This window comes from Trichosurus vulpecula, chromosome 3 (assembly GCF_011100635.1).
Source record: "Trichosurus vulpecula isolate mTriVul1 chromosome 3, mTriVul1.pri, whole genome shotgun sequence".
NCBI lineage: Eukaryota > Metazoa > Chordata > Mammalia > Diprotodontia > Phalangeridae > Trichosurus > Trichosurus vulpecula.
In genome coordinates, this window is record NC_050575.1 from 169,940,655 (window position 1) to 169,966,553 (window position 25,899).

The 25,899-nt window shown below is 39.2% G+C and overlaps 1 protein-coding gene across 2 annotated transcripts in view; it reads left to right on the forward strand.

Moving 5' to 3' along the window:
* The window catches only part of COL5A1 (collagen type V alpha 1 chain), a 316,543-nt gene that overhangs the window by 79,528 nt on the left and 211,116 nt on the right, over window positions 1-25,899 (forward strand). For both annotated transcript variants that reach the window (XM_036749195.1, XM_036749196.1), the window contains exon 2: window positions 14,129-14,296. In XM_036749195.1, the coding sequence (XP_036605090.1) occupies window positions 14,129-14,296 (168 nt within the window). The remainder of the gene's footprint in view (window positions 1-14,128; window positions 14,297-25,899) is intronic.

The window sequence follows — 25,899 nt, forward strand, 5'->3', positions numbered from 1 at the left end:
CAAAAATTCTGGGTTTCGTGTTTTACCATGTTGATTGATTTTTAATGATCCAGTGCTGGGAAAATTTTGGTGCAGGTCTCTCTAGGCCTTAGCGTTTCCCTTACTAACTTTCTAGTTGTGTATAGCTTTTGTTTCTGTCCTGGGATCTCCCATACCCCTTGCTTCCAAGGCTGTAGCAGCCCTGAGCTGATGTCAGCAGCTTGGAATTTGGCCATTTATATACAGTTTCCATGCCTTTGGAAGCAAACAGGAATGAAATAATGGTAGCATTGAGCATGAAAGGAGTAAAGCAAAATTTGAAGTTATGGAATCTTTCCTGAAGACAAGCCTTTTTGTAGTCTAATATTGTGGCTTTGGGCCTTCATCTCCTTTCATTTCTTATTTCACCTCAGAAAAATTAGGGTTTTGTGCATCGATCTATGTGTGTGTGTGTGTGTGTGTGTGTGTGTGTGTTTTGTATATGTATGTTTGAACAGTTTAAGTCCAGGACTGAGCAACTCTGTCTCTTGAGGATTTTGCTCTCCAAAGAGGAAGAGGATTCTTTCTGTGTAAATTCTTTCCTCTAGCAAATGGTTAGACACTTAGGATTGCTCAGGGCAGTGGAATGGGCTAATGTCATCCTTCTTTGCACTTCAGAATCATAGAATAGGTATCCAGGGTGGCAGCTAGCTGTCAGGAACCAATTTCCATTCCAGTAAAAGCAGCAGGCCAGCTAATCCTGGCTGTTCCTGAAGGCCCCAAGAGCCCATCCAGAAAGCACAGTCATTCTTCTGCTGCTCTGAATAGAAGGCTGCAGCATATTGTGTTGGCAAGGCTAAATGAACCTGTCAAGTTGAGTTTGTTCTGGGCAGCACCAGGGGGTCATTGCTTTCCATAGTTTATCTTTTTGACAGAATTTTGCTTAAAGCATGAGGTCACAATCCAGTGGTGCATCCTCCTAATGCTTCGCCCATCAGAAGTGGTAAATCCGACTCATTTCATTAACACCATCTTTATTGATGCTAAAAAGGTCAGATTAGCAAATTGATGGTGCAGTTTATAGGTGTCATGAGAATGTTTTGTGCTGAAGTCATTTGGACACTTGAGCATCCGGTATCTGAGCAGCTCTGGGAGGACTGATGGAGAAACAGGATTCCATAAGCAATAAATCTCACCCAGTGTGCTCTAAGAGGAAATTGGTTCTAATGGACAATGGTAGAAGTAAATTTTTTGGGGATCCCATTCTCTAGTGCTGACTATTCATAAGGTCATTGGCCTTAGAAGGGAAGGAACACTAGAGACTGGATTAGACTAGATTTTCTAATTCAACTGTTTCATTTTTCAGATGAGGAAACTGAGGTCCCAAGAGGTAACCTCACATAGCTCATGTCCCACAGGTAGTTAAGAAACAGCCAGAATTTGAAAGAAGGTTCTCTGACTCTATTCTCTTGCTATCATGTTATAGCTGTCTCTTGGAAACCTAGCAACTACCTGTTGATAGAGCTCAGTTGTTTATACAGCAAGTTGTGAAGGGGGTGAAGTTTGGTGCCCTGATTTCTCTTTTACTACTGATAGTAAGCAAACAATGATGATAATTCAGATTTGGACAATGCTTTAAGGAAGCCCTTGGCTTGCAATAACCCTGCTGAGGTAGTAGTGCAGGTGATATTAATTCTGTTTTATAGATGAGGAAAGTAAGGGCTGAAGACGTAAAATGATTTGCTCACAGTCATGGCTAGTAATGTTGGAAGGAAAGAGGAAGGAAACAAGCATTTATTAAGTACCTACTATACACCAGGCATTGGGCTAAGCACTTTACAAATATCATCTCATTTGATCCTCACAACAACCCTGGGAAGTAGGTGCCGTTATTATCCCTGGTTTACAGCTGAGGAAGCTGAGGCAAACAGAGGTTTAATGACTTTCCCAGACTGCACAGTGAGTAAGTGTCTGAGGCTGGATTAGAGCTCAGATCTTTCAGATTCCAGGGCCAGAGCTCTACTACTCTAAAAGTTACCTTTAGTTGCTTTATAAATGCTTGTTGGATTTTTTTGCTGTGAATCTTGGTTTCCTAATTTCAAGAAGAGTGTTCTTTCTGCTACTAATGCTGCCTATGAAGTAACTTACGCCTGTGAATGTTGCCTTTTGACCCATCCTATTGTTTCTGTCATCCTTTCTCCAACCCCACCCCTTCCTCTAAGGGTTCCAATTCAAGGGTTCCCCAGGCTGCTTAACCCCTTCCTCCAATACAGTAGGTCATGTTTCCACTCTTCTCTGAATTTTCTTCTGACAATCAAAACTTTCCTCTTTTTAGTCCCACTTTTTTGGGGGGGACCTGGCTTCTGTTAATGTCATAATGGCTGCTAGTGAGTTAATATTGTAAAAACTGTGCTGATGAATGTTAAGGATTGCCTCTCTGAAACAAATGCATGCATGAGACACACTTTTAAGTTTAATATCAATTATTAACATTTTATCTATCACTTTAAGTCTAGACAACCGACAAAAGAATAAACCAGGCCCTGATTTGTAACATTTGTTGATTTCCAAGGTGTAAATGCTTATAATGAAAGTTTAACAATTACCTTAGTTGGGGCAACTAGGTGGCATAATGGATAAGAGTGCCAGGCCTTTTCTTCCTGAGTTCAAATCCATCCTCAGACACCTATTAGCTATGTGATCCTGGGTAAGTCACTTGACCCTGTTTGCCTCAGTTTCCTCATCTGAAAAATGAGCTGGAGAAGGAAATGACAAAGTACTCCAGTGTCTTTGCCAAGAAAACCCCAAATGGGGTCAAGAAGAATCAGACAGGACTGAAAAACAATAAACAACAGCAACAAGAGCCAAGTTAGTTAGCAGATCCTTGATTCTGCTCCTCCTGCAGGATATTTGCTTCAAAAAAGAGCCCTTCTGTGCATGTTTTAACTCATAGTAATTTCAGTGATGGTTAAAGTTGCAAGGATGTGGGTTTTGTGACACTATAAGGAAGAACTTTTTAATTGTTAGTGTTGGACCATTGAACTGGTCAGTAGTGTGTTTATTAGTGATTATATATTAAGGATTCTTTCATTAGATTGGAGGTCATTATTATTATTATTAATTATAATTCTGCTTATTCTTCTATGAAGTTTATTATTAGGCTCTTGCCAAATCTTTCTTTTTATAGAATGAATTAGGAAAAAGGTTTTTGGATAAAAACAGAAATTGAAAATATTATGATGATGATGATAATGTAACCTGTGGCCCAGTACCTCATACTCTAGTCTTGTATGGTCTGGGTCCAATTATGAGGACTATGCAGAAAAAGTCACATTTTCTTTGACTCACTATGCATCAAAATTTACTTGGGAAAATCTCGGAATATAGCTGACATGTGAGTCTTGATATATCTGAGTAAGGTATTACTTAGATCCCATATGAGCACTCGTTAATAAGGCATATAACAGGTATAGGATGGCCTTTATCTCAGCCTCCTCCTCCTCAAAATGGAAAATACATGAAAAGACTCACAGAAGACCATGAACAATTCAGAAAACACACAAAAAAATTACTCACAGTAGCACCAGAATAATAGATTCAATTGTCCTTCATCTTTACTGAATCTCACTTTCCATAGACTCAAAACATTACCCTTCAGAAGGGAAACAAATTTGGGGTTGTTTAATAGGGGAATTCCTTGATATCCCTTTAAGTCATTTTTTATCCCAGAGATGCAGATAGACATCTAGCCTGCACATTCTGGATATATCATGGATTAACAGAGTGCAAAGACCTGGTGCCTTACCCCTCTTACCCCAGCTTAAGTGCCTTAGATGTTCTAGCTTTGGGGGCCATGTACAACATCTTTTTCTCCCTAAGAGGCAGATGCTGCTTTGAAATTCCCTTTCTCTGATAAAATGCTGCATTATGGAACTCTTGAACTTTTAATCTCTAAAGAAGTGGCTTCTGAGGATGGCCCTATGCATGGAGCCCACCTGTTCTTCCTAGAAGGCTATATTATGGGATTACAATGCCCAGAAAATGTCCCTTACCCCTTTTTTGGAAAACTTGGTTTCATTGACTAACCATTTTAGACCACATGGTTTACCTCTCTCTCCACAGGAGCCATAGGATTGAGAGGTTACACCATTGCCTCACCAAGGCTGGGGCCAGAAATGTAGGGTCCAAGAACTTCATGTAGGTGAGGGAACTTGTAATTTCCATGTTTCTGCTCCAAAGGCAGCTATCAATGGCTCCAGGCAAAGGACCATATGGCACTGCCCTGCTTCCCTCCTTCCAGCTCTCTTTCCTTTGCCCCCTACCCCTACCTGCCTTTTCCCTTTGTCCTCCCCTCCACCCAGGATTAAGGTCTACACAAAGGCTCACAGATTTAAAGTTAGAAAGGACCTTCAAAGTCATCTGGTTTAATCCACTTCCACCCCACACACATTTTACACGTGAGGGCAGTGAGACCCAGGCAGGTGACATGATTTGCTCAGAGTCATATAGGTAAGTAGGTAGCACAGTTGGCTTTTGAATTAAGTTCCTCTGACCCTAAATCCCAGATTCTTTCCACTGTACCACGCGACACATAGATCTGCTTCCTTAGGAAGGCAAAAGTAGGGAAAGGGCCCGTTGATGCCCTTTTATGGGCAAGCCAAGTGGGGTGACCCTTCCCACACAATCCATCTCATACCATGGTAGCTAATGCATTCATTTAAGGGAGAAGCTGACTGACACCTATTATTTATGAGCCTTACTTCTAAGCTGTCAATCTGATCAAGGAATCCCTTTTCATCATCTCCCCCTTACAGTAAGAGGAAAGTTCATTTTTGCATTAAGGATCATAGCATTAGATGACTTCTATGTTCCCTCCCAGTGCTGAGATCCTCATGTTCTATGACTGATTCCTGTCCTGTGTAGTGCAACTATTATTATCCCCAATTTCCAGGTAAGGGAACTGAGGCACAGAAAGTAGTGACATGCTCAGGGTGACAAAAAGCCCTGCCATGATGGAGGTAGTGTTTGAAGACAGGTCTTTTCTGCCACCTGTGCTCAGTGCTCTTTGCACCACACAGTGCAGTCTCTCCTGGTAAGTTGGAGGCACTTGATTCTCCTGAATTTCTTGTTTAAGCAGATGGCTTTAACAGTATGTAGCTCAGAGCTGACTAGTTCCAGAAATCTCTCTGCCTGCCAATTGCCTCCTCCACCCTTCCCACACTGGTTCAGCTACATGGCCTGGGGATTCCCTTAAACTGTGCTAAAAAGGTGGCAGAGGTCCTAGGAAAGATCTGGTGGCCTCTTCAACTCGTTACAGCGAGGTCTATAAAAGTGCCCACAAAGCTGCTGGAAGTTAACATCTTAGCCACTCCCCTTTCCCTGCCACTTCTCCTCTCCTTCCTGCCCCCCTCCTTTTTTTTCCCTTCCATGAGAGATTGGGAAACAGGTTATTGAGTTCAAATATTCTAAAAAGTTAGGAAATGAGAATAGTGGAGCAGGCTTAGGTTTGAAGGTTCATAGTGATGAAAAAACCAGTCCACTCCCCTAACTGGCTACTGTAACAGAACAGAATCTTGGAACAGAATTGCATAGAGATGAGCCAGAGTTTTGGGCCATGTCATTAGCATTGTGGGTGAACTGGCTCTTGGCACAGTGGCATCTGTTCAATCTGGCATATTTTCCGACTGGAATGTTTCCCCACAGCCAAATCCATCACCTTGAGATCTGCCTTGCCTCTGACAATCAAATTCAATTCAAGAGGCATTCACTGAGTGCCAGCTTTCTGCAGAATCCTATCCCAGGTGCAACAGTGGTGATGGGAATGGAGTGCTGAAAGAAACTGTGGCCCACAACTGTATTGTGTGTTTTGGTTTATCAGGTGTTTTCACATGAATTATCTCATTTAACCTAATTTTCTACCACAAACAGCTCCATGGAATCAGTAGATCAGGTCTAATTATCCCTATTATGGAGATGAAAGAATTGAGGCACCAGGAGATGAAGTGTGTTTTTCTTGTTTACATACCTATTAAGTGGTAGAAAGAGGATTGAAACTTAGGGTCTTTCTGAGGCAGCTAGATCATGCAATGATAGTGCAGTGGGCCAGGACCAGGAAGACTTGAGTTTAAATCCTGCCTCAGACACTTATTAGCTGTTTGACCCTGGGCAAGGCACTTATTTGCTGTCTGTCTCAGTTGCCTCATCTGTAAAATGGGACTAATGGCAGCACCATGCCTGGAACATAGTAGGCCCTTTTTTTGATGGATTGATGGAACTGAAAGTACAAACTGTCAATCAATGGAAATACTTGATAGATCATTATCCAGTGGAAATTAATTTTCTGTCTCCTCCAATTTTGTTGTTCAGTCATTCAGTGGTGACCCCATGGACCATAGCATGCCAGGCCCTTCTATCCTCTAGTATGTCTCAAAGTCTGTCCAAGTTCATGGTCATTATTTCTATCCATTTCATCCTCTGCCATCCCCTTTTCTTCTTGTCTTCCTTTAGTCATTCCCAACATCAGTCTTTTCCAATGAGTACTGTCTTCTTATTATATGGCCAAAGTATTTAAGCTTCAGATTCAATATTTGACCTTCCAGTGAATAGTCTGAATTAATTTCTCTAAATCTTGACTGATTTGATCGCCCTGCTGTCCAAGAGACTCTCAAAAGTCTTCTCCAGTACCACAATTCAAAAGCATCAATTCTGTGGCACTCAGCTTTCTTATAGTCCAACTCTTACAGCCATACGTTGCTACTGGAAAAACCCTAGCTTTGACTTTGGCAAGGCACTGTCTCCACATTGTAGTATGCTGTGCAGATTCGATGTCCTCCAATGCCTAGTACAATATTCTACATAGAGTAATAATAATAATTCCCATTCATATAGAACTTTAAGGTTTGTAAAATGCCTTCCTCCCAATAACCCTCCCAAGTTTGGCAGTATGCACGTTTTCATTTCCGTTTGGTAGGTGGGGAAACTGAGACCGGTAGAATTTAAATGACTTATCCATAGTCATACTACGTGTCAGAACCAGGGATTGAGTCAAGCTCAGCCTCACCTCAAGCACACTGATCTTTCCCCTACAATACACTATTTTTATTATCAGATGCTTATTAGATTTTATTGAATAAAATTGAGTCAAAATAATGCCAGTGGAAGGCCGTGTACAAAGAATCACAGATTTTTGGTTGTAAGGGCCCTCAGAGGCCAACTTATAGATGAGAAAATTAAGATCTAAGAGTTCACACAGATAGTCAGTGGCTGACCCAGATTTTTTGACTCCAGATACACTGCTCTTTCTACTGTCCTGTACTGCTAATAGATGTAGGTTGGCTGAGCCCGTGGATATAAATACCTGTCCATTTTGTGAATATGGACCTAACTGTAGGTTTGGAGAAGAGTTGCTATTTAGCAATTTGGGATGCAACTAAAGAAGTCATTAAAAGAAATCCTTTTAGAAACAGATGGAGACATCAGAAAGCTAATTTTGTGGGTTTTTAAAAAAAAATAGCATTCTTTTTTTCCTTTCCAGGGAGAGCTACAAATTCTTCCACAATATTCCCAATTGCTTGCCTCTTTATTAACAAAATGATGTGGTAGTGGTAACATATCCAATGGTGTGAGCCATCAATAAATGGGAGCTGTAGAAACATCTAAACCTGGCTAGAACCTCTAGTGTGAAATCTGCTTTGAGGCTCATAAATACCAGAGGCTCATCACCTCATTTTACAAATGGAGATTCTGAGGCCCAGGTTATGAGGTGGGATTCTAACCCCACCCTAGCTTTCTTTGTATTAGATATTAGGTAAGTCCTTTGGTTATTCATAGAAGGGACAAATGGAGAGATTTTGTGGAGGGACAAATGGAGTGATTTATTTGTGATCTCAATGAATTGTCATCCTGTGGTTCTCATTGGTGACTTTTTTGGCCAGAGAACAGGTTAGATCCTCTAGTCTCAGGGCTTCATGCAGATGTTCAAGCAGATTATCTCTGCTTTCCATCATGGCTTCCTCTGCCTGCATTGAGGGAATCCTTTCTCTTATCCAATGTTGTTATTCAGTTGTTTCAATCAAGTCCAACTCTTCGTGACCCCATTTGGGGTTTTCTTGGCAGAGATACAGAAGTGTTTTGGCATTTCCTTTTCCAGCTCATTTTATAGATGAAACAACTGAGGCAAATAAGGTTAAGTGACTTACCCAAGGTCATGTAGCTAGTAAGTGTCTGATGCCAGACTTGAGATCAGGAAGCTGAATCTTCCTGACTCCAGGCCCAGCACTCTATCCACTGTGTCACCTAGCTACCTCTAACATACACACACGATATAATAAATATATAAATAATATACGATATATGATATGATATAATATGAGATGATATGATATGTATCTCAGGATAGGAACTTATCTTTACTCATGAGAACAGGAATAGGAAACTTTTAAAAATGGTGTGTCAAAGTTAGAACCATAAATCCTAGAGAATTCTAGAGCTTGCAGGGTCTGAGAGAGGAGACAGAGAGAGCACTCATCCATATTACACAAAGACTAAGCTTGATATTTTGCATGTAATAAGCACCTGACAAATGGGTGTTGTATGAAAAGTGAATGAATGAATGAATGAATTTAGTGCAAATGCCTCACTTTATATATGAGGAAACTGAGGCCCAGAGAGGCACTTATGTAAGACAATATATCTAGTTATAACCAAGCTGAAATTGGATCCACCATCTTCTGTCTCTTTAGACTATGTTATATTGTCTCCTTCCCATTTCAGATTAAAAGCCATGCCCTTGGACTCCCGATCTAGTATCCGGGACTTATTCCGCATTTAAATAAATCCTTTTGACTTCTCTGGGTCTTGGTAAAATGAAGGTCTTGGACTATATGCTGTCTAGGGTATCTTTTGGCTCTAAATTCTATGATTTAAGGATCATATTCTTGGCATGTCAGGGCAGGAGGTGGCTACTGATTTTATACTGATCCTGGGCACTTGTGAGTCAGCAACAGTAGCTTTTACAAATAATAAAGAAGGGAGTATGATGATGTCAGTTGTACCTGTCATTGAGCCTTTTCCCACGTGCCACCTTTGGCACATGTGCTAGAAATTACATGCTGTTCCAGAGCTCTCTATCATAGAATTCAGCTGGGACTTTGGACTTTGTCCAGATGATGTTATTATGTAAGCTCCTCAAGAGTAGGGATTATTCATTATTTATATTTGTATTTTTGACACATACAGACACTTAATAAAGGCTTGTTGATTGAGTGATTGTTGACTGATTATGAGAAAGTAGCCTCTTCCAGTAGAAGGATCTGGGTTCGAATAATGGTCTCATCCCTTAAAAGCTGTGTGACTTCAGGAAAGTCTCAACCTCTTTGGGCTTTGGTTTCCTCATGTATAAAGTAATGGGGCTGGACTAGTCAGATGCTAAGGTTCCTTCCAGCCCTAATCCTCTGGTTGCTTTGAAAGACTAAGAACATTTTTTAAACCCATAATCTGGTTTTATTTGGCTCTAGTGTAAGTGGTATGACAAAGTTATAGCTTATTCCTAGAGGACATTTCCCAAATATATTTTTCCATAAAGGTCTCAGAACACTAACACTTCCTCCAAGGCACCATTATTTTCCCCTCTCCACTTTTTTTTTAAAGCAAGGGGCAAGTCAAGGCACAGAGAGCAGTGGGGAGACTAACCCAATCTAGCAAGCTAGATGAGTTCACACAGGTCTCCCTGCATACTTTATTCCATTGTGCTGTTTACTATTAGACCATTGTAAAATCCTGATTTTTTAATGGAGTGGACTGGGATTGAAGTCTTTCTGTTAAAATGGAAATTGGCAATCTCCCCTAAAAATGTTACTGAAAAAAGGATCTTAATTGAATGACGATGGGAGATAAAATGTGCTAAGCTGCTCCCTTTTCCCTTTAGTACTGAATTAAGATACACAAATAGCCAATACATTACCTAAAAAGCCCATAAGCATCGTTCAAGCTGTCAGTCACTTTGACTTCTGTAAATTCAGCTGTTCTTTAAGCTGACATTATGCACTGGAGGGATTTGGTATTGTTTAAATGATGCTTTTCCAGTTCTCTTTCTTATTTGACTAATGATAACTGATAACTGGGAGGGAGTTGTAGCATGCTTTCCATTATATCCTCCTGAGCAGTAAATGAACTCTTTGGAGGAAAGGGGCTATAGACATGAAGAATAATACCAAGAATGATAAAAAAAAAAAGAAAGAAAAAAAAGTTCGTTGTCTTTGGGTATGCACTTCCTGCCAGAAGCCTGACACCAAATATCTGCCTTAAAAGTCTGAGCTCTATTAGAGTGTGATAACCCTGTCTTCATTCATGTTTTGGTGTATGACTTAGACTATCCTTCATGGTTAATGGTATAGAGAATGTAGGAAAGGTACAGGTTGGACTAGAAGACCTCTGAGGTGCTGTCCAACTCTCAAGATTCTTTGAAAATAAACTATTGGTAGGGAGGGCGCCCCCTGGGGGACAATGCCTATGGGATAGAGTCTGGCCTTTTTATTGTTTTGGGCAAGTTGTGACCTGAGCCCTCCTTAGCACCTCAGTATATAGGCAGAAATGAGACAAGTAGTGTGCTGTCGTGGTTTCCCTTTCATCATTTTTGCGTTCTCTCCCCCATTAGAATGTAAACTTCTTGAAGGAAGGAACTCTTTTTGTACCTTTCCCCCTTTTTGTATCCCCAGGGCTTAGTACTGGGCAACGTTTAATAAATGCCTGTTGATTGATTGGCCCCTTGGCAAGTACATTGTAGAGGGATGCATTGGACTAGGCAGCCTCTGAAGTTCCAACCCAGAGATCGTGTGGCCCTCAGGTGCCTCCTTCATTTTTGTTTAGTCATTTTTCAGTTATGTCCAACTCTCCATGACCTCATTTGGGGTTTTCTTGGCAAAAATCCTGGAGGGGTTTGCCATTTCCTTCTCCAGCTCATTTCACAGACGAGGGAACTGAGGGAAAACAGGGTTTAGTGACTTATGCAGGGTCACACAGCTAGTAAGTGTCTGAGGCTAGATTTGAACTCAGGAAGTTAAGTCTTCCTGGGTTTAGGCTGAGCACTATGCTACCTAGCTGCCTCCCACATAAAGAACATTAAATTGGATGAAGTGACAGTCACAGGAAAGGATTAAGTTTCTTCTCCCTGGCACTAGAAGTCAGAACTAGGAACTGTGGGTGGGCATTACTGAGAGGCAGAGATGTTAGATCAATGTAAGGAAAAATTCCCTCGTAGTGAGAGCTATACTTGGGAAATAAAACCCCACTTCCTCCCTAGAGATCTTTAAGAAGAGACTGAATGACTGAGAAGAAAGGCAGGGAAGAAGGCAGGGAGGAATACAGGCAGGCAGACAAGAAGGAAGAAAGGAAGAAGGGAAGGAAAGGAAGGAGAGAGGGAGTCTTATGTAGGCTGTATCATTAGAATTTGCCTACCTTGCTTTATGTAGAATGGTTATTTTTTTTCCTTGAATATCAGAGAGGCACCATAGTATAGTGGGTAGAGAGCTGGCCTTGAAGTCAGGATGACCTGGGTTCAAGTTCTATTTCAGGCATATACAAGCTGGGCACCATTATATATCCATTCCTGTTCAGTAATTTGGGGCGTTTTGTTTCTTGGGCAAAGATACTGGAGTGGTTTGCAATTTCCTTCTTCAGCACATTTTACAGATGAGGAAACTGAGGCAAACAGGGTTAAGTGACTTGCCCAGAGACACATAGCTAGTAGGTGTCTGAGGCTGGATTTGAACTATGAAGATGAGTCTTTCTGATTTCAAGCTCAGTGTTCAATCCACTATACTACCTAACTGCAGAATAGGAATCTTCATTGGTAGAAGGATTTTCCTTATTGGAAATTCTGATGATCCAGTTCAACATTGGACAGATCCAGTTCAAACACCCCTCCCCCCAACACCTTCCAAATTCCTCAATCCATAGGAATTCACACTCAATCCAGGATCTGATAATCTCTGCTCATCCCCCCAACATCACTTTTCAGTCTTCTTTCATCCATACTTGGAAGCTAAGCCACTCAAGTTTTGGGAAATAGATTAAAAATTTTGGGCTTCTACTATTCATCCACCCATCCATCCACCCATCCACCCATCCATCTATCCATCCATCCATCCATCCATGCATTTGTCCATTCAAAAAATGTTAACTGAGTGTGTACTGCCTGCAAGAATATGTACTTTACATGAAATGGGGCATATAAAAATGTATCAGGCATGACCCCTGCCCTCAAGGAGTTTATAATCTTTTGGGGGAGATAAAGAATATACATATATAACTATAGTAGGGAATAGTTAAAAATTGGGAAAATGTCAGTGAACCATCTAATAATTTATTTCCCAAGGAGATCCAAAAGCCGAGGCCTCTGAAATCAGAACATAAATCTTAGACTTGTAACATTACCGAAGGAAGATTTCCTTAGACTAGGAGATTGGTCAGTGATCTAACATCGTTCAGGCACTGTTTTCGTTCATAGGAATAGTATTTTAGAAAACTTTTATCCCTTTGGCTGAGACACACTTCCTCAGTTCCTTTCCTCTCACTCTCTTCTTAACTGTTTAGTCTGACTTCCAGCCTTATTATTCAGCCAACACTGCTCTCTTCAGAGGGTCCAGTGACCTTTTAATGACAAATCTAATTGTCTTTCCACAGTCCTCATCCTTCTTGACCTCTCTGTAGCCACTGACCCTTGCTCACCTTCTTCTCCTTGATACTCTCTTCTTCCTAGGATTCTGTGACCCTATTCTATCTGACCACACCTTCTCTGTTAAAATATAATGAGAATTCTGTTTTGCATCTGTATCTAGCCCATGCCTACTGACTGTAGGTATCACACAGTACTTTGTCTTCAGCTCTCTTCTCCTTCTATACTACGTCATTTGGTGATTTCATCAGCTCCTGTGGATTTAATTATCATATGTATACTGATGATTCTCAAATCTATTTATTCAGCCCTAACCTACCTGATGACCTCCAGTCTCCCAACTCCAACTGCCTATTAAATATCTAGACATCCTGAATTTAACATGTCTGAAATGGAACTCATTATCTTTCTCCCAAAAAATCCTCCCCCCTTCCTAACTTCCTTATTGCTATTAAGGGCACCATCATCTTTCGACTTTTGTCATCTTTTCGATGAGACTTGTGACTGAGTATCATCCTTGACTTCTCCCTTTCTCTCATCCCCCCTGTCCAATCTGTTGCCACGGCCTGTTGGTTTTACTTTAGAAACATTATTTCCTTCTCTTCTGTGACTTGCCACTACCCTACTGTATCTCATCACCACATGCCTGGACTATTGAAACAGTCTGCTGGTTGGTCTGTTTGCCATAAATCTCTCCCCATTCCAATCTTTCCTCCACTTACATGTCAAAGATATCTTCCTAAAGCTCAGGTCTGACTATAATCATTCCCCCTATTCAATTAACTCCAGTGGTCCCCTCTTACTTCTATGATTAAATGTAAAATCTTTTGTTTGGTATTCAAAGCCCTTCATAAGCTCCCCCACAGCCCGAATCCCTTTCCAGGCTTTTTGTGTCTCATAGTCTACTACGTACTCTGTAATCTAATGGCACTAGCCTTCTTGCTGTTCTTCAAAAAAAAAAGACCACTCAGACTCTAGGTATAGTTATCCCTTCCACATTGTGGGGGTTAGGAGCACAGCCTGTGATCTGGAAAATCTTCACAAAATTTTTGAGCCCTCCCTTTATACCAAAGAAGTTTGAATTTTTTCTTTTTCTTTTATGGCATGTTAATAGTACTTTGTTGTAAAATTTGGGTTAAGTATTTGGTCATAGGCTCTGTTTCATCTTCTTGGCTTCCACAAAACTCCCCAAAGATACTCATTTAATTTCTTATGCTGACCCATGATATGTTGAAACTGAGATGGGGGAAGTCGTGATGTGGAAGGCAAAACTGTATTTGTAACTGCTTTTATAACTTGTAGACCTAACACAGAGATGTATTCTGGAGTAAGGAGAGCATTGAGTTGTAGTTTTTGTTTTTTTTTTTTACAGAGTTGTCCCTTCTGTGTAACTTATGAATGAGAGAATGAGCGTCTCTTGACGTTGATGATTGTGGATCACTGCAATATCATTTCCCATTTGGTGGCTAATTCCAGTCTCTTGTTTCCCTTTTTCAGCTCAACCAGCAGATCTTTTAAAGGTATTAGATTTCCACAATTTGCCTGATGGGATAACAAAAACAACAGGTTTCTGTGCAAGCAGAAAATCTTCCAAAGGACCAGATGTTGCTTACCGAGTTACAAAGGATGCTCAACTCAGTGCACCCACCAAGCAGCTGTATCCTGGTAAGAAGTCTATGTTTTAATTCCATGAGTATAGAAGTTATGATCCTCTGGTTTTCAATTATGGAATTGTACTAGAAAGCTTATATGGAGAAGCTTATATTATTTTCTAGGTAGCCTTTCTGATGGAGACCATTTAACCTAATTATAATAAAACAAAATTAAGCAGCCCTCATCATGTAATGAAAAGGATATGAACGTCTCTGAGTGGGAGAAGGAACATTAGCTGTATCTGCTCACATCTCTCTTTTCCAAACAAGTGTAATCTCCAGAGGTATAAAGTTGGGCCCTAAGTGTGGATGGGATATGAGAATTTCTTGGGTGGGGAGGTTAAAAGAGACTTCAGGTCATCCTAAAGGAAATATATTCAGAGAGAACGAGAACCTTAATTAAGGACAATGGCATTAAGAAACATATGAGTCAAACATTATGACTACCAGGAGGAGAGAGGATTTTTTTAATGTGAATCAGTTACCAAGGACCAGACCTCTGCTTTTAATTATATACAAGGAGCCTAAAGAAACTTTAGCAATCAAAACACCATGCCCGAGCCCATACTGTTCTAGGACCATCACAGCTCTGCCCATTGCGGCAGTAAAGGCAGATGACTTTATCTTGACAAGTGTGAAATAGGCCAGTGATTGATTTCCCTCTTGGGAAACAGGAGGATGGGGAGTTCACCTTCCTAACTCAAGCAGGGTCTGCCATGAGTGAGAGGGAGACCTGGGACCCTCATCACACACTATCTTAACAGACTTATCTTACGTAGACAGTTCTGAGCCATTTGGAAAAGAGAAAATATATATTCACTTTCCTATTTTTTTTGGCACTGGGTGATTTATTTGAGGCTGTTCTTTTGCTTCATCATAACACCTTTATATAGCCCTTTAAGTTTTGCAAAGCACTTTGCACGGCTTATCTTATTTTATTCTTGCCCATTTTACAGATGAGGAAAATGAAGTTGAGAGAGTTTAAGTGACTCAACTAAGATCATGCAGCTAGTACATGTCAGAGGTGGGATTCTATTGCAAGTCCTTCTGACTCCAAAATGAGAATTCTATCCACTGGTTATACTATCTAGAGGCAATGGGGTATAACGGAGATGGCACTTGACTTGAACTTAGGAAGACCTGCCTTTAAATTCCATATCTGACACAAATTCACGTACAATCCAGAATAAGTCACTTAATCTCTATGTGCCTTAGTAAACTACAACTCCCTAGACCTTATCTAAATCACAAATGGATTGTTATCTTCTTAGGTGGAAAGAATTCCTGTATTAGGGAATTCCCTATACTGATGAGTCCTATTTGTATATAAAATTGCTTATTAATACATTGAGCAACTAGCTTATTCAAGACAAGATTCTCTTCGCTTTAAGTTGGCTTTTTCTGATCTCTTCCACTCCACCAATTGTCTCAACTTGACTTTCAAGAGTTCTCTCTGGAGGAGATTTGGTCAGTTTTTTGGGAGAGTGTCTTTTTACCTCAATGAAACAAGACTTGTACATTTACCATGGTGTTTTCCCCTCTGCTGAGATAAGACAAGGCTATCTGTAACCATTTATCAATCAAAAATTTCTTTAAGAACTTACCTTTATAGTTCATAATTTACTATACATGTTCCTGAAATGAACTAGAGTACCTTAGTATGTATCTGGTTAGCACACAGCAAGGAAAGTCAAAGATCATTCTATTTTTTAAACATTTATTTTTAATTCTTTTAAAAAAATCTTGGTTCCAAATTCTATTCTCCCTTCCTTCCCTTCCCATATCCACTGAGAAGGCGAACCTTATGGTATCAATTATATATGTGAAATTCAAAGCACATCAATATTAACCATATCACACACAAAAATCAAGATAAATTAAAAAATGAGAAAGCTACACTTCAATTTGCACTGAGTTCATCAGTTTTTTCTCCATAGGTGGATAGCATTTTTCATCACGAGTCCTTTGAAGTTTTCTTAGATCACTGTATTGATCAGAGTAGCTAAGTCTTTCACAGTCAATCAGCATTACGGTATTGCTGTTACTGTGTACAATGATCTGGTTCTGCTCATGTCACTCTAATCAGTTCACATAGGTCTTCCCATGTTTTCCTGAAACCAGCCCCTTTCTCATTTCATATAGCATAATATAGTATTCCATCAAAATCATATGCCACAATTTGTTCGGCTATTTCACAACTGATGGGCATCCCCTCAATTTCAATTCTTGGCCACTACAAAAAGAGCTGCTATATTTTTATCTCTTTGGGGTATGGACCTAGTAGTATATCAAAGTATCTCCAGAATGATTGGACCAGTTGACTGCTCCACCAACAGTTTACCAATATATCTGTTTTCCCTCATCTCCTCCAGCATTTGCCACTTATGATAGGGGTGAGGTGGTACCTCAGAGTTGTTTTAATTTATCTTTTGCTAATCAATTGTGCTTTAGAGCATTTTTTTCATTTACCTATAGATTGCTTTGATTTCTTTTTCTGAAAACTGCCTGTTCATATTCTTTGACCATTTATCAACTGAGGAATGGTTCTTTGTCAAGATAACTAACTCTTCTTGGAAACACTCTTTTTTAATAACCTCAAAGGTGACTGTATGTATAGACATTACCAGATGGTTAATATAGAAATCAAATTGATTATATGCTTTGCAGCCAAAGGTGGAGAAGCTACAATCAGTTAAAACAGGACCTGGAGCTTACTGAGGCTCAGATCATTAGTTTATTATTATGAAATTCAGACTTAAATTGAAGAAAGTAGAGAAAACCATCAGACTGTATGAGTATGATTTAAATAACATCCCTTATAAATATGAAATGGAAGTGAAGACTAGATTTAAGGGATTAGATCTTGTAGATAGAGTACTTGAAGAACTATGGACAGAGATTCACAATATTGTGCAGGAGACAGAAACAACAACAGAAACAAACAAAAAAAAACATTCCAAAGGAAAAGAAGAGCAAGAAAGCAAAATGGCTGTCTGATGAGGCTTTATAAATAAATGAGGAAAGAAGTAAAGTGAAAGATAAAAGAAAAAGAGAAAGATGTATCCAACTAAATACAGAATTCCAGAGAATAGCAAGGAAAGAAAAGGTTTTCTTAAATGGTCAATACAAAGGAACAGAAGAAAATAACAGAATAAGAAAGACAGGAGGTCTCTTCAAGAAAATTAGAGATATCAAGGGAATATTTCATGCAAAAATGGGCGGAAAAAAGACAAAAATGGTAGGGAGTTAGAAGCAGAAAAGATTAAGATGGCAAAAATACACAAAAAGAACTATGCAAGAAAGATATTTTTAATATCTTTAGTAAATTTTTGGTAAATAGCATTTTACTTTTTCAATTACATGTAAAGTTACTTTTCAATATTCACTTTTAATAGGATTTTGAGTTTCAAATTTTTTCTCCCTTTCTCCCCTCCTTTCCCTGCTCCCCAAGATGGCAAGCAATCTGCTATAGGTTATATATGTGCAATTATGTAAACATATTTCCACATTAGTCATGTTGTAAAAGAAGAAACCACAAAAGGTAAAAGCCACAAAAAGCAAAAAGAAAAGGTGGAACATAGTATGCTTTGATCTGCATTCAGACTCTATGCTTCTTTCTCTGGATGTGGATGTCATTTTCCATCACAAGTTGCATGGAAGACCTTAATATTACCAATAGCCACAATGGTGTGGTTACTGATCTAGAGCCAGACATCCTTCAGAATGAAGTCAAGCGGGCCTTGGGACGCATTTCCAACAATAAGGCTAGTGAAGGCTAATGAATTCTAGCTGAGTTATTTAAAATCCTAAAAGATGTTGCTGTTTAAGTGCTATATTCAACATGCCTGTGCAAAGCTCAACCGTGGCCAATGAATTGGAAATGATTAGTTTATGTCCCAATCCTTAAAAAGGCAATACCAAGGAATATTCAAATTACTGAACGATTGTGCTCATTTCATACAACAGCAAGGTTATCGTTAAGATTCTTCAAGCTAGGCTTCAACAATATGTGAACCAAGAATTATCAGAAGAACAGGCTGGTTTTTGAAGAGGCAAAGGAACTAGAAACTAAATTGCCAACATTCTCTGGATTATGGAGAAAGCAAAGGAGTTCCAGAAAAATATTTACTTCTGCTTGATTGATTATGCTAAAGCCTTTGCCTGGGTGGAGCTCAATAAAATGTAGCAAGTCCTCAAAGAGATGGGAGTACTAGATCATCTTGTCTCCTGAGGAACCTGTATGAGGACCAAGAAGCCACAGTTGGAACTGAACATGAAACAACTGATTGGTTTAAGATCAGAAAAGGAGTACAACAAGGCTGTATAGTGTCACCTTTTTTGTTTAACTTATATGAGTACATCATGCAAAATGCCAGACTGGATGAATTAAAAGCCAGAATTAAGGTCACTGGGAGAAATAACATCAATTTCAGATATGCAGATGATACCATTCTGATGGTAGAAAGGGAAGAATTAACATGCCTCTTGATGAGGGTAGAGTGTAAAAACTGCCTTGAAGCTTAGCATAAAAAAAACTAAGGTCTTGGCAACTGGTCCTATAACTTCATGGTAAATAAAGGGAGAAGAAATGGAAGCAGTATCAGCCTTTATATTCTTGGGCTCAAAGATCACTGCAGATGTTGACTGCTGCCATGCAATTAAAAGACAGTTGCTCCTTGGAATGAGCGCTGTGGCAAATCTGGAGAGCATACTAAGAAGCAGAGACAACACTTTGCCTACAAAAGTCTGTACAGTTAAAGCTATGGTTTTTTCAAGTAGCAATGTATGGCTGTGAGAGTTGAACTATAAGAAAGCTGAGTGACACAGAACTGATGCTTTTGAATTGTGGTGCTGGAGAAGACTTTTGAGAGTCCCTTGGACAGCAAGGAGATCAAATCAGTCAATACTTAAGGAAATCAATTCAGACTATGCTCTAGAAAGTCAAATACTGAAGTTGAAGCTTAAATACTTTGGCCACATAATGAGAAAACAGTACTCACTGGAAAAGAATCTAATGTTGCAAAGGATTGAAGGCAAAAGGAGAAGGGGATGGCATAGAATGAGATACTTAGTGTCATGGAAACAATAAACATGAAGTTGGGCAGATTTCAAGAGATAGTGGGGGATAGAAAGGCCTAGTGTGCTGTGGTCTGTGGGGTCCCGAAGAGTCAGACATGACTGTGCAACTGAAAGAACAAAAAAATGGCTCTTTTTAAAAATAATTTTAGCACAGTTTCCTACATATTTGAGAAATGAGGCCTTTATCAGAGAAACTTGCTGTAAATTTTTTTCTTACTTCATTGTGTATGGCACCTTTTAGCAAAGTGCAATTTCCTTGATTATTTGTTTTAAGTCTATATTTGCTTTTGCTTTGTCTGAGATCATGATTGCTAACCATGTCTTTTTTACTTCAGCTAAAGCGAAATAGACTCTGCTCCAGCCCTTCATTTCAACTCTGTGTGTATCTTTCTGTCCCAATTATGTCTCTTGTACACAACATATTGTTGGATTCTGGTTTCTAATTCATTTTGCTATCTGCTTCTATTTTATGGGTGAACTCATCCCATTCACATTCACAGTTATGATCACTAATTATGTCTTTCCCTCCATTTTATTTTCTTATGTTCATCCTTTTCTTTCTTTTTATTCTGTCCCTCCTTAAAAGTTTGTTTTGCTTCTGACCATTGCCTTTCTTAATCTGCTTTCCCTTTTATCATCCCCCACTCCCATATTTCTTATACATTTCCCCCATTTCCTCATTGCGTAAGATAGATTGCTATATTCAACTGAGTGTGAATATATATTCTTCCCCCTTTTAATCAATTCTGATGAGAGTGAGTTGCAATTATTGCCATTCTCCCATTTTTCCCTTCACTATAATCCTTGTATGCCTCCTTTATGTGAGAAAATATTCCCTATTCTTTTTCTCCCTTCTCATTTCTCTGAGTGCATCCCTCTTGCTCATCCTTACATTTTTTTTTTTTAGGGGGGAAGATCATCCTAACATAATTGACTCACACTCATGTCCTCTTATGTTGACTCCTTCTAACTGATCAAATAATAGTAAAATTCTTCCAATATAGGAATATACACAGTATAATTTTATTGAGTCCCCATATGATTACTCTTTCAAGGTTACCTTTTCATTATTCTCTTGAGTCTTTTGTTTTAATGTCAAATTTTCTATTCAGCTGTTTTTTTTTCATAAAGAATGCTTGCTCATTAAATATCCATTTTTTCCCTTGAAGGATTATACTCAGTTTTTCTGAATAGGTTATTCTTGGTGGAATATTGGGAGTGTTTAACTGGGTCCCAGCCTACACTCTGCCATCTTTGAGAAATCATTTTAAAGAATCCTAAATAAACTAAGATACAACCAGAATGAATAACAGGTATCTCATTTCACCTCAAGGAATTTCTATCCCATTTTATATGGAGAGACATACAATAGCCAGTATTTCAAACATTTTGAAAGAATTGGTAGATGAAGACCACCTACATTTTTCAGTCCGCCTCCTTCAGAAGATGGATTATCCAGTTGTTAGAAACACCATTTTCTAATAGCAATAAAGTCAACAACTTATGAAATAAAAGACTGCTATCACCTTACTCCATGTACTCAGGAGTCTTGGGTCTTCCATTGTGAACTACAGTATCATAGACCATCCAAATATTTTGAAAACTGTGTAATGTTGCCTTCTTTTTGTAATGTTGTTCACCATGAAAAGGAACAAAGCTTTAAGAATCCAGATGAATTCCATGAGATTTGGTGACAAGCCTAAATTATGAACTATGAAATATGCTCATTTATTCATTTTAAGAAAGAACATTTTGTGATTCAAAGTAGGTCTTCAAAGTGTTATCCAGGAGGAATCCTTAGGGGACCTACTTTAATGAATAGAATGAAATGATTTTATATATAAATTATATATATGTATGGATATATATATATATATATGGATATGCAGGGATATATAAGGATGTGTAATATATATAGGATATATAAGGATATATATAGATATATAAGGTTTTATATACAAATTATATATATATATATATATATATATATTAGGATGTATAAATAATCAATTACTAATTAAAATCATTCTTGGTTGCTTAGAAACAGTTTGACCAATAGATAATATTTATTATTCTCCCTATAGGATCTCAGGGAAAGTATTTTTATGGAGAATTATTATAAGACAATGTGGTATTATTCTGTCACTTCAAATATGGAGAGAAACAATTAAAAAGCAAACACGAATTCTTGTATTCTTTCTTTCCCTTTTATAAGCTGCCATGTAAATAGCTCATATTTCACTTTGATTCTCCACATGACTCAAATTTATCTTAGAGGCACTTTAAGTAGATCAGACTTTACCACCCTAAAAAGAAGGGTCATAATTTAAGCTGAGTTTCCAAACTGACTAGTTTTATTAGAATGAATAATAAAATGAAATCAATCCATTTTTCTAGGGGTTATGGATTTGTAGCTGGATTAAAAGAAAGTCATAGCAGTATCAGATTAGCAAAAGGAAGGCCAGTGAAATTGCAGAGTGAGAATAAAACAAGGTTTCTTCATGTAAAATGATCTGTATCTTGGGGGGGGGCGGTGGAGGGAGAGAGGGAAAGAAGGAGAGAGGGAGGGAGGGGGAGGGGAAGGGGTGTGAGAGAGAGAGAGAGAGAGAGATGCTTCTTTTCTCTCTTGGAGGTCCAAGGCAATTATAGGACTGTCACTGAACCCTGACCAATTTACAATTTGCACTATATCATTCAGCTTATAAGTTGGTTTGTGATCCATTGCTCAGTAACAGCTACCCGACTCCCTAAACCAGGTTAGGACGGATTCTGATTCCAATCCCAACTCACTGATTGTGTAAACAGACTCCTAGCTATTTCCTTGTCTCTAGTGACAGACACACTAATGCAGGAGCCAAATCTTGATTTTATACTGCCCCAGGATAGTTTTAGCTTACTCAATGGAATCTTTCCCCTGAGGACTACTGTCAGGGGAATGAATGATCAGTCCAGTTTTTCTCCTGCATCTAGCAGGGTCATTACCAGGAATCAAGTTCAACTTCTTACTGCTTGGTTTCCCCATTATGTTTTCTAATCTTGTGATAATTAAACTCCAGTACTTCAAAATCTGGACTTTTTTCACCTGAAGGTCATATTTGCTTTGAGAATGTATTCTACTCAGATATTGAGTGTATCTGTGATTTCCTTAGTGGGGGCATTCCCTCTGCTTCTACGGATTGCAATTCCTTCTCTGTGATTCTTATCCATGGTTTTCAACAATTCCTCCACTGAACATCTACTCAGAATGCCAGAGGCTTTCTTCTGATTTCTTTAAAATCTCAGGGATAACAACACTTTACTCTCTGTGTTCTTAGTACACAGCTGACTCACTTCATTATTAAGATCATATATGACCAGAAAAGGTCTTTAAAATGGTGTGAGATAGGACCAGTTCAGTGTGCGAACAATTTTATTGGAGGAATATTTAAAATATTGGAAGGTGACCAACATCAACAACGAATAAAGTAAATTGTCAAACCATACTACTTCATTCCCTTTCTCTAGCTTTTTGAAGACTAATGGGGTTTGATAATCTGCAAAGCATCACATCCCTATCTCCCAATGAGAAAGACTCCTACTAGCCAGGGAGGAAGTAAGTGATTGATCTACAGCTTGAAAACTCAGTGAAATTTAGAGCTGTCCCTTGACAGAGAAACCAGAGTTTGTCCAAGGATGCTGAAATGTAGATGGCAAAAAATCAGTAAGCATTTATTAAATGCCTATTATACTAGGCTCTCTGTGAGGCACCAGATATATAGAGACAAAAATGAAACAGTTCTTGCTATCCAGGAGCTTATGTTCTGTTAGTATCCATGATGCTTTTAGTCCTTTAGTAGCAGAGAAAAGAATTAGGCTCAGGATCAGTCCACAAGATACTTAGTTAAAATAGGAAGCCACCAAATGTCTAATCTTCTGCTAGAGGCTACACCTTAAGTGAACTCCTCCCTGCCTGGCCTCATCTTGCTTCAATCCACAGTCTCCCAGGCAGTGCCACCTGATGACCTGGGGGAAGCCACTGTCCCACTCCAATTAAATCAAGGTCACATTTTATGCTGCTTATCCTGAGTAAATCAATTTGCTAGTCATCACCCTGATGAATTTTTCCTTGGAAAAAAAATATGGTAGGAATTTGCATTCCGAATTCCCATCAGAAGGCAAGAGCACCTTCATTACCAGTAGTTAGGAAGAGGGTATCTTTTTAAAAGTAGCTGAATGGTACAATGGATAGAGCTCTAGACCTGGAGTCAGAAAGACCTGAATTCAAATATAGCTTCTGACACTAATTAGCTGTGTGACCTAAGGCAAATCAATTAGCCTTTGTCTGCCTCAGTTCTCTCATTTGTGAAATGGGAATAATAAATAGCACCTGCCTCCCAGGGTTGTAGTGAGGATTAAATGAGATAAGATTTGTAAAGCATTTTGCAAACCTTAAACACTATCCATTACTATTCTTAAAATGCCTTCCCAGATACCCTTTTCCTCTAACTCACCTGGAATTCAGGTACACCCCAGCCCCACTCTTACTCCGCACTGTTTGCCTGGTCTGGATAGTGGCATCCTGTGCTCCAGAATCCTACTCCCTTGCTCCCCACCATCAGCATTCCATCACCTTTGTGTCTGAATCATTCATTATCAAGAAGAAAATCCAGGTGGTAAACTAATTTGGTCTGAATTTGTTACCCCTTCCATTGGCATTTTAAAAGAGGCTACTTAGAAGCAATGTGTCAACCCATAAGAATGAATTGATAATGATGGAATTTCAGACACTATGGAGATGGATGAAGAAAATATTTGGGGATTAGGGAAGCATTTCTTTTCAAATGAATAGTGTATTGATGGTTGCCTATTCCACCCCACCCCCACACCAACATAATCAAGGTCACTTTCTACCTGGTCTGTGTTAAGATAAGAATTAATACTGCCTACTCATGGTCATCCTTGATTAAATCTGCTTTAAGGTCATGGCAGAGACATCAGAAGGCTCTTCTCTCCCCTAACCAGCCCTCAAATGGGGAAAGTTGCTTCTGCAGCATTCCTAGCCTCTAGGAGAAGTTTCAACACCATTTTTCTTTTCTTTTTTCTTTTTTTTCTTTCTTTTTTTTTTTTTTACAATTCACTTTGAGACAGTGACTAATACTGTCTAGGGGATTAGTTAAGTCTTCAGCATCCCTGGCAAGGCTTGTGGAAACTTGGCCTCAGGTCAAATTCCCAGCTTTTAAGAACTGAGCCAGATGGCATCTCTCTCCTCCACTGAGACCCTCAATACCTTCCAAAGAGACCTCACACTTCCCTCACCCCCAAAATCTGTCATGGATTTTTGGAAAGGATGAAGACTGTGTGTGAACTGGTGGCTCTGGCTGGGTCCAGGTGCTTCAAGCTTAGACTGTTAACCTTGTTCCCTCAAGCTACATGATGAATCAATGCATCCAATAATTTTTCTCACTAGTGCAGTATTATTTCATTCAACACATATTTATTGGTCACCTACTGTGTGCCTGGAACGCTGAGCAGGTGTTGCAGTCCCATCATTTGGTGAAACTGAGATACTACAGAGGGCTTTCTGAGTGATTTAACTGAATCCCCAGATGAAAGTTATCCCAAAGCGTTACATTTCCCTAGCAAAATAAAGTAGGAAGCATATATTTTTAAAAGTACCATCATATTTCCCAGCTGTATAGATGCCATAGATTATAAAACATACCAGTTAAAATCCCATGCACATGTCAGTGCATAGAATGGACCATTTCTAACAGTGACACTAAATCCATTGTTATTTTGCCAAGAGACAGATTAATGTTAAACATAATTTATCCTTTCAGTTTATTTGAACTGAGCAAATTCGTTACCATGGAGATTTAAAAAAGAGAGAGCAAAAGAAACAGCATTTTAATGAACTGGCAACATATCCAGGCTAGTGGAACTGAGCTGTATATCATACTTGAGAATGTGAGCTCCATAATTTTCCAGCGCCTTTCCTTATCCCAAACAGAAACGTGTCTGGAATTAACAGGATGTAGGAGTGGAATATAAAGCAAGAGGCACATGAACCCTGTAAAACAAGGAAACGGGAAAAGCAATGATGGAAGAGCATAATTGGCTGGGCTTTTGTGAAACATAGGCATTTACTTCAGAAATGTTTGTGGTCTGTCAAACTGTGTCCATTTATCGTTTAACTCATTTCTTGCCAAAGCCACGGTAACTTGCAGAGGCTAAATGATGCCTTGTAAATCCAAGACTCAGAATAACCACTCAGGGAGGGCTTCGAAAGAGTGACTAGTTTACTGTCTAGACAGGTAGCAGAAAATAGATTTCCCCACCAAATGTGGTACCCATCAAGACCGTAAGGTTCTAGGCCTCCCTGATAGCAGCATAAATAGCACTGCTGGTATGATAAGTGCGCTCCTGAATGGCAGCCCACCACCATTATGAGAAAGAGTGATGGCATCCTAAGTTGGATTTTCAATAAAATCAGGTCTTTCTTCATAACTTCCACTACTATGTGAGCTTTTCATACACTTGCCCTGTTGATTAAGGCAG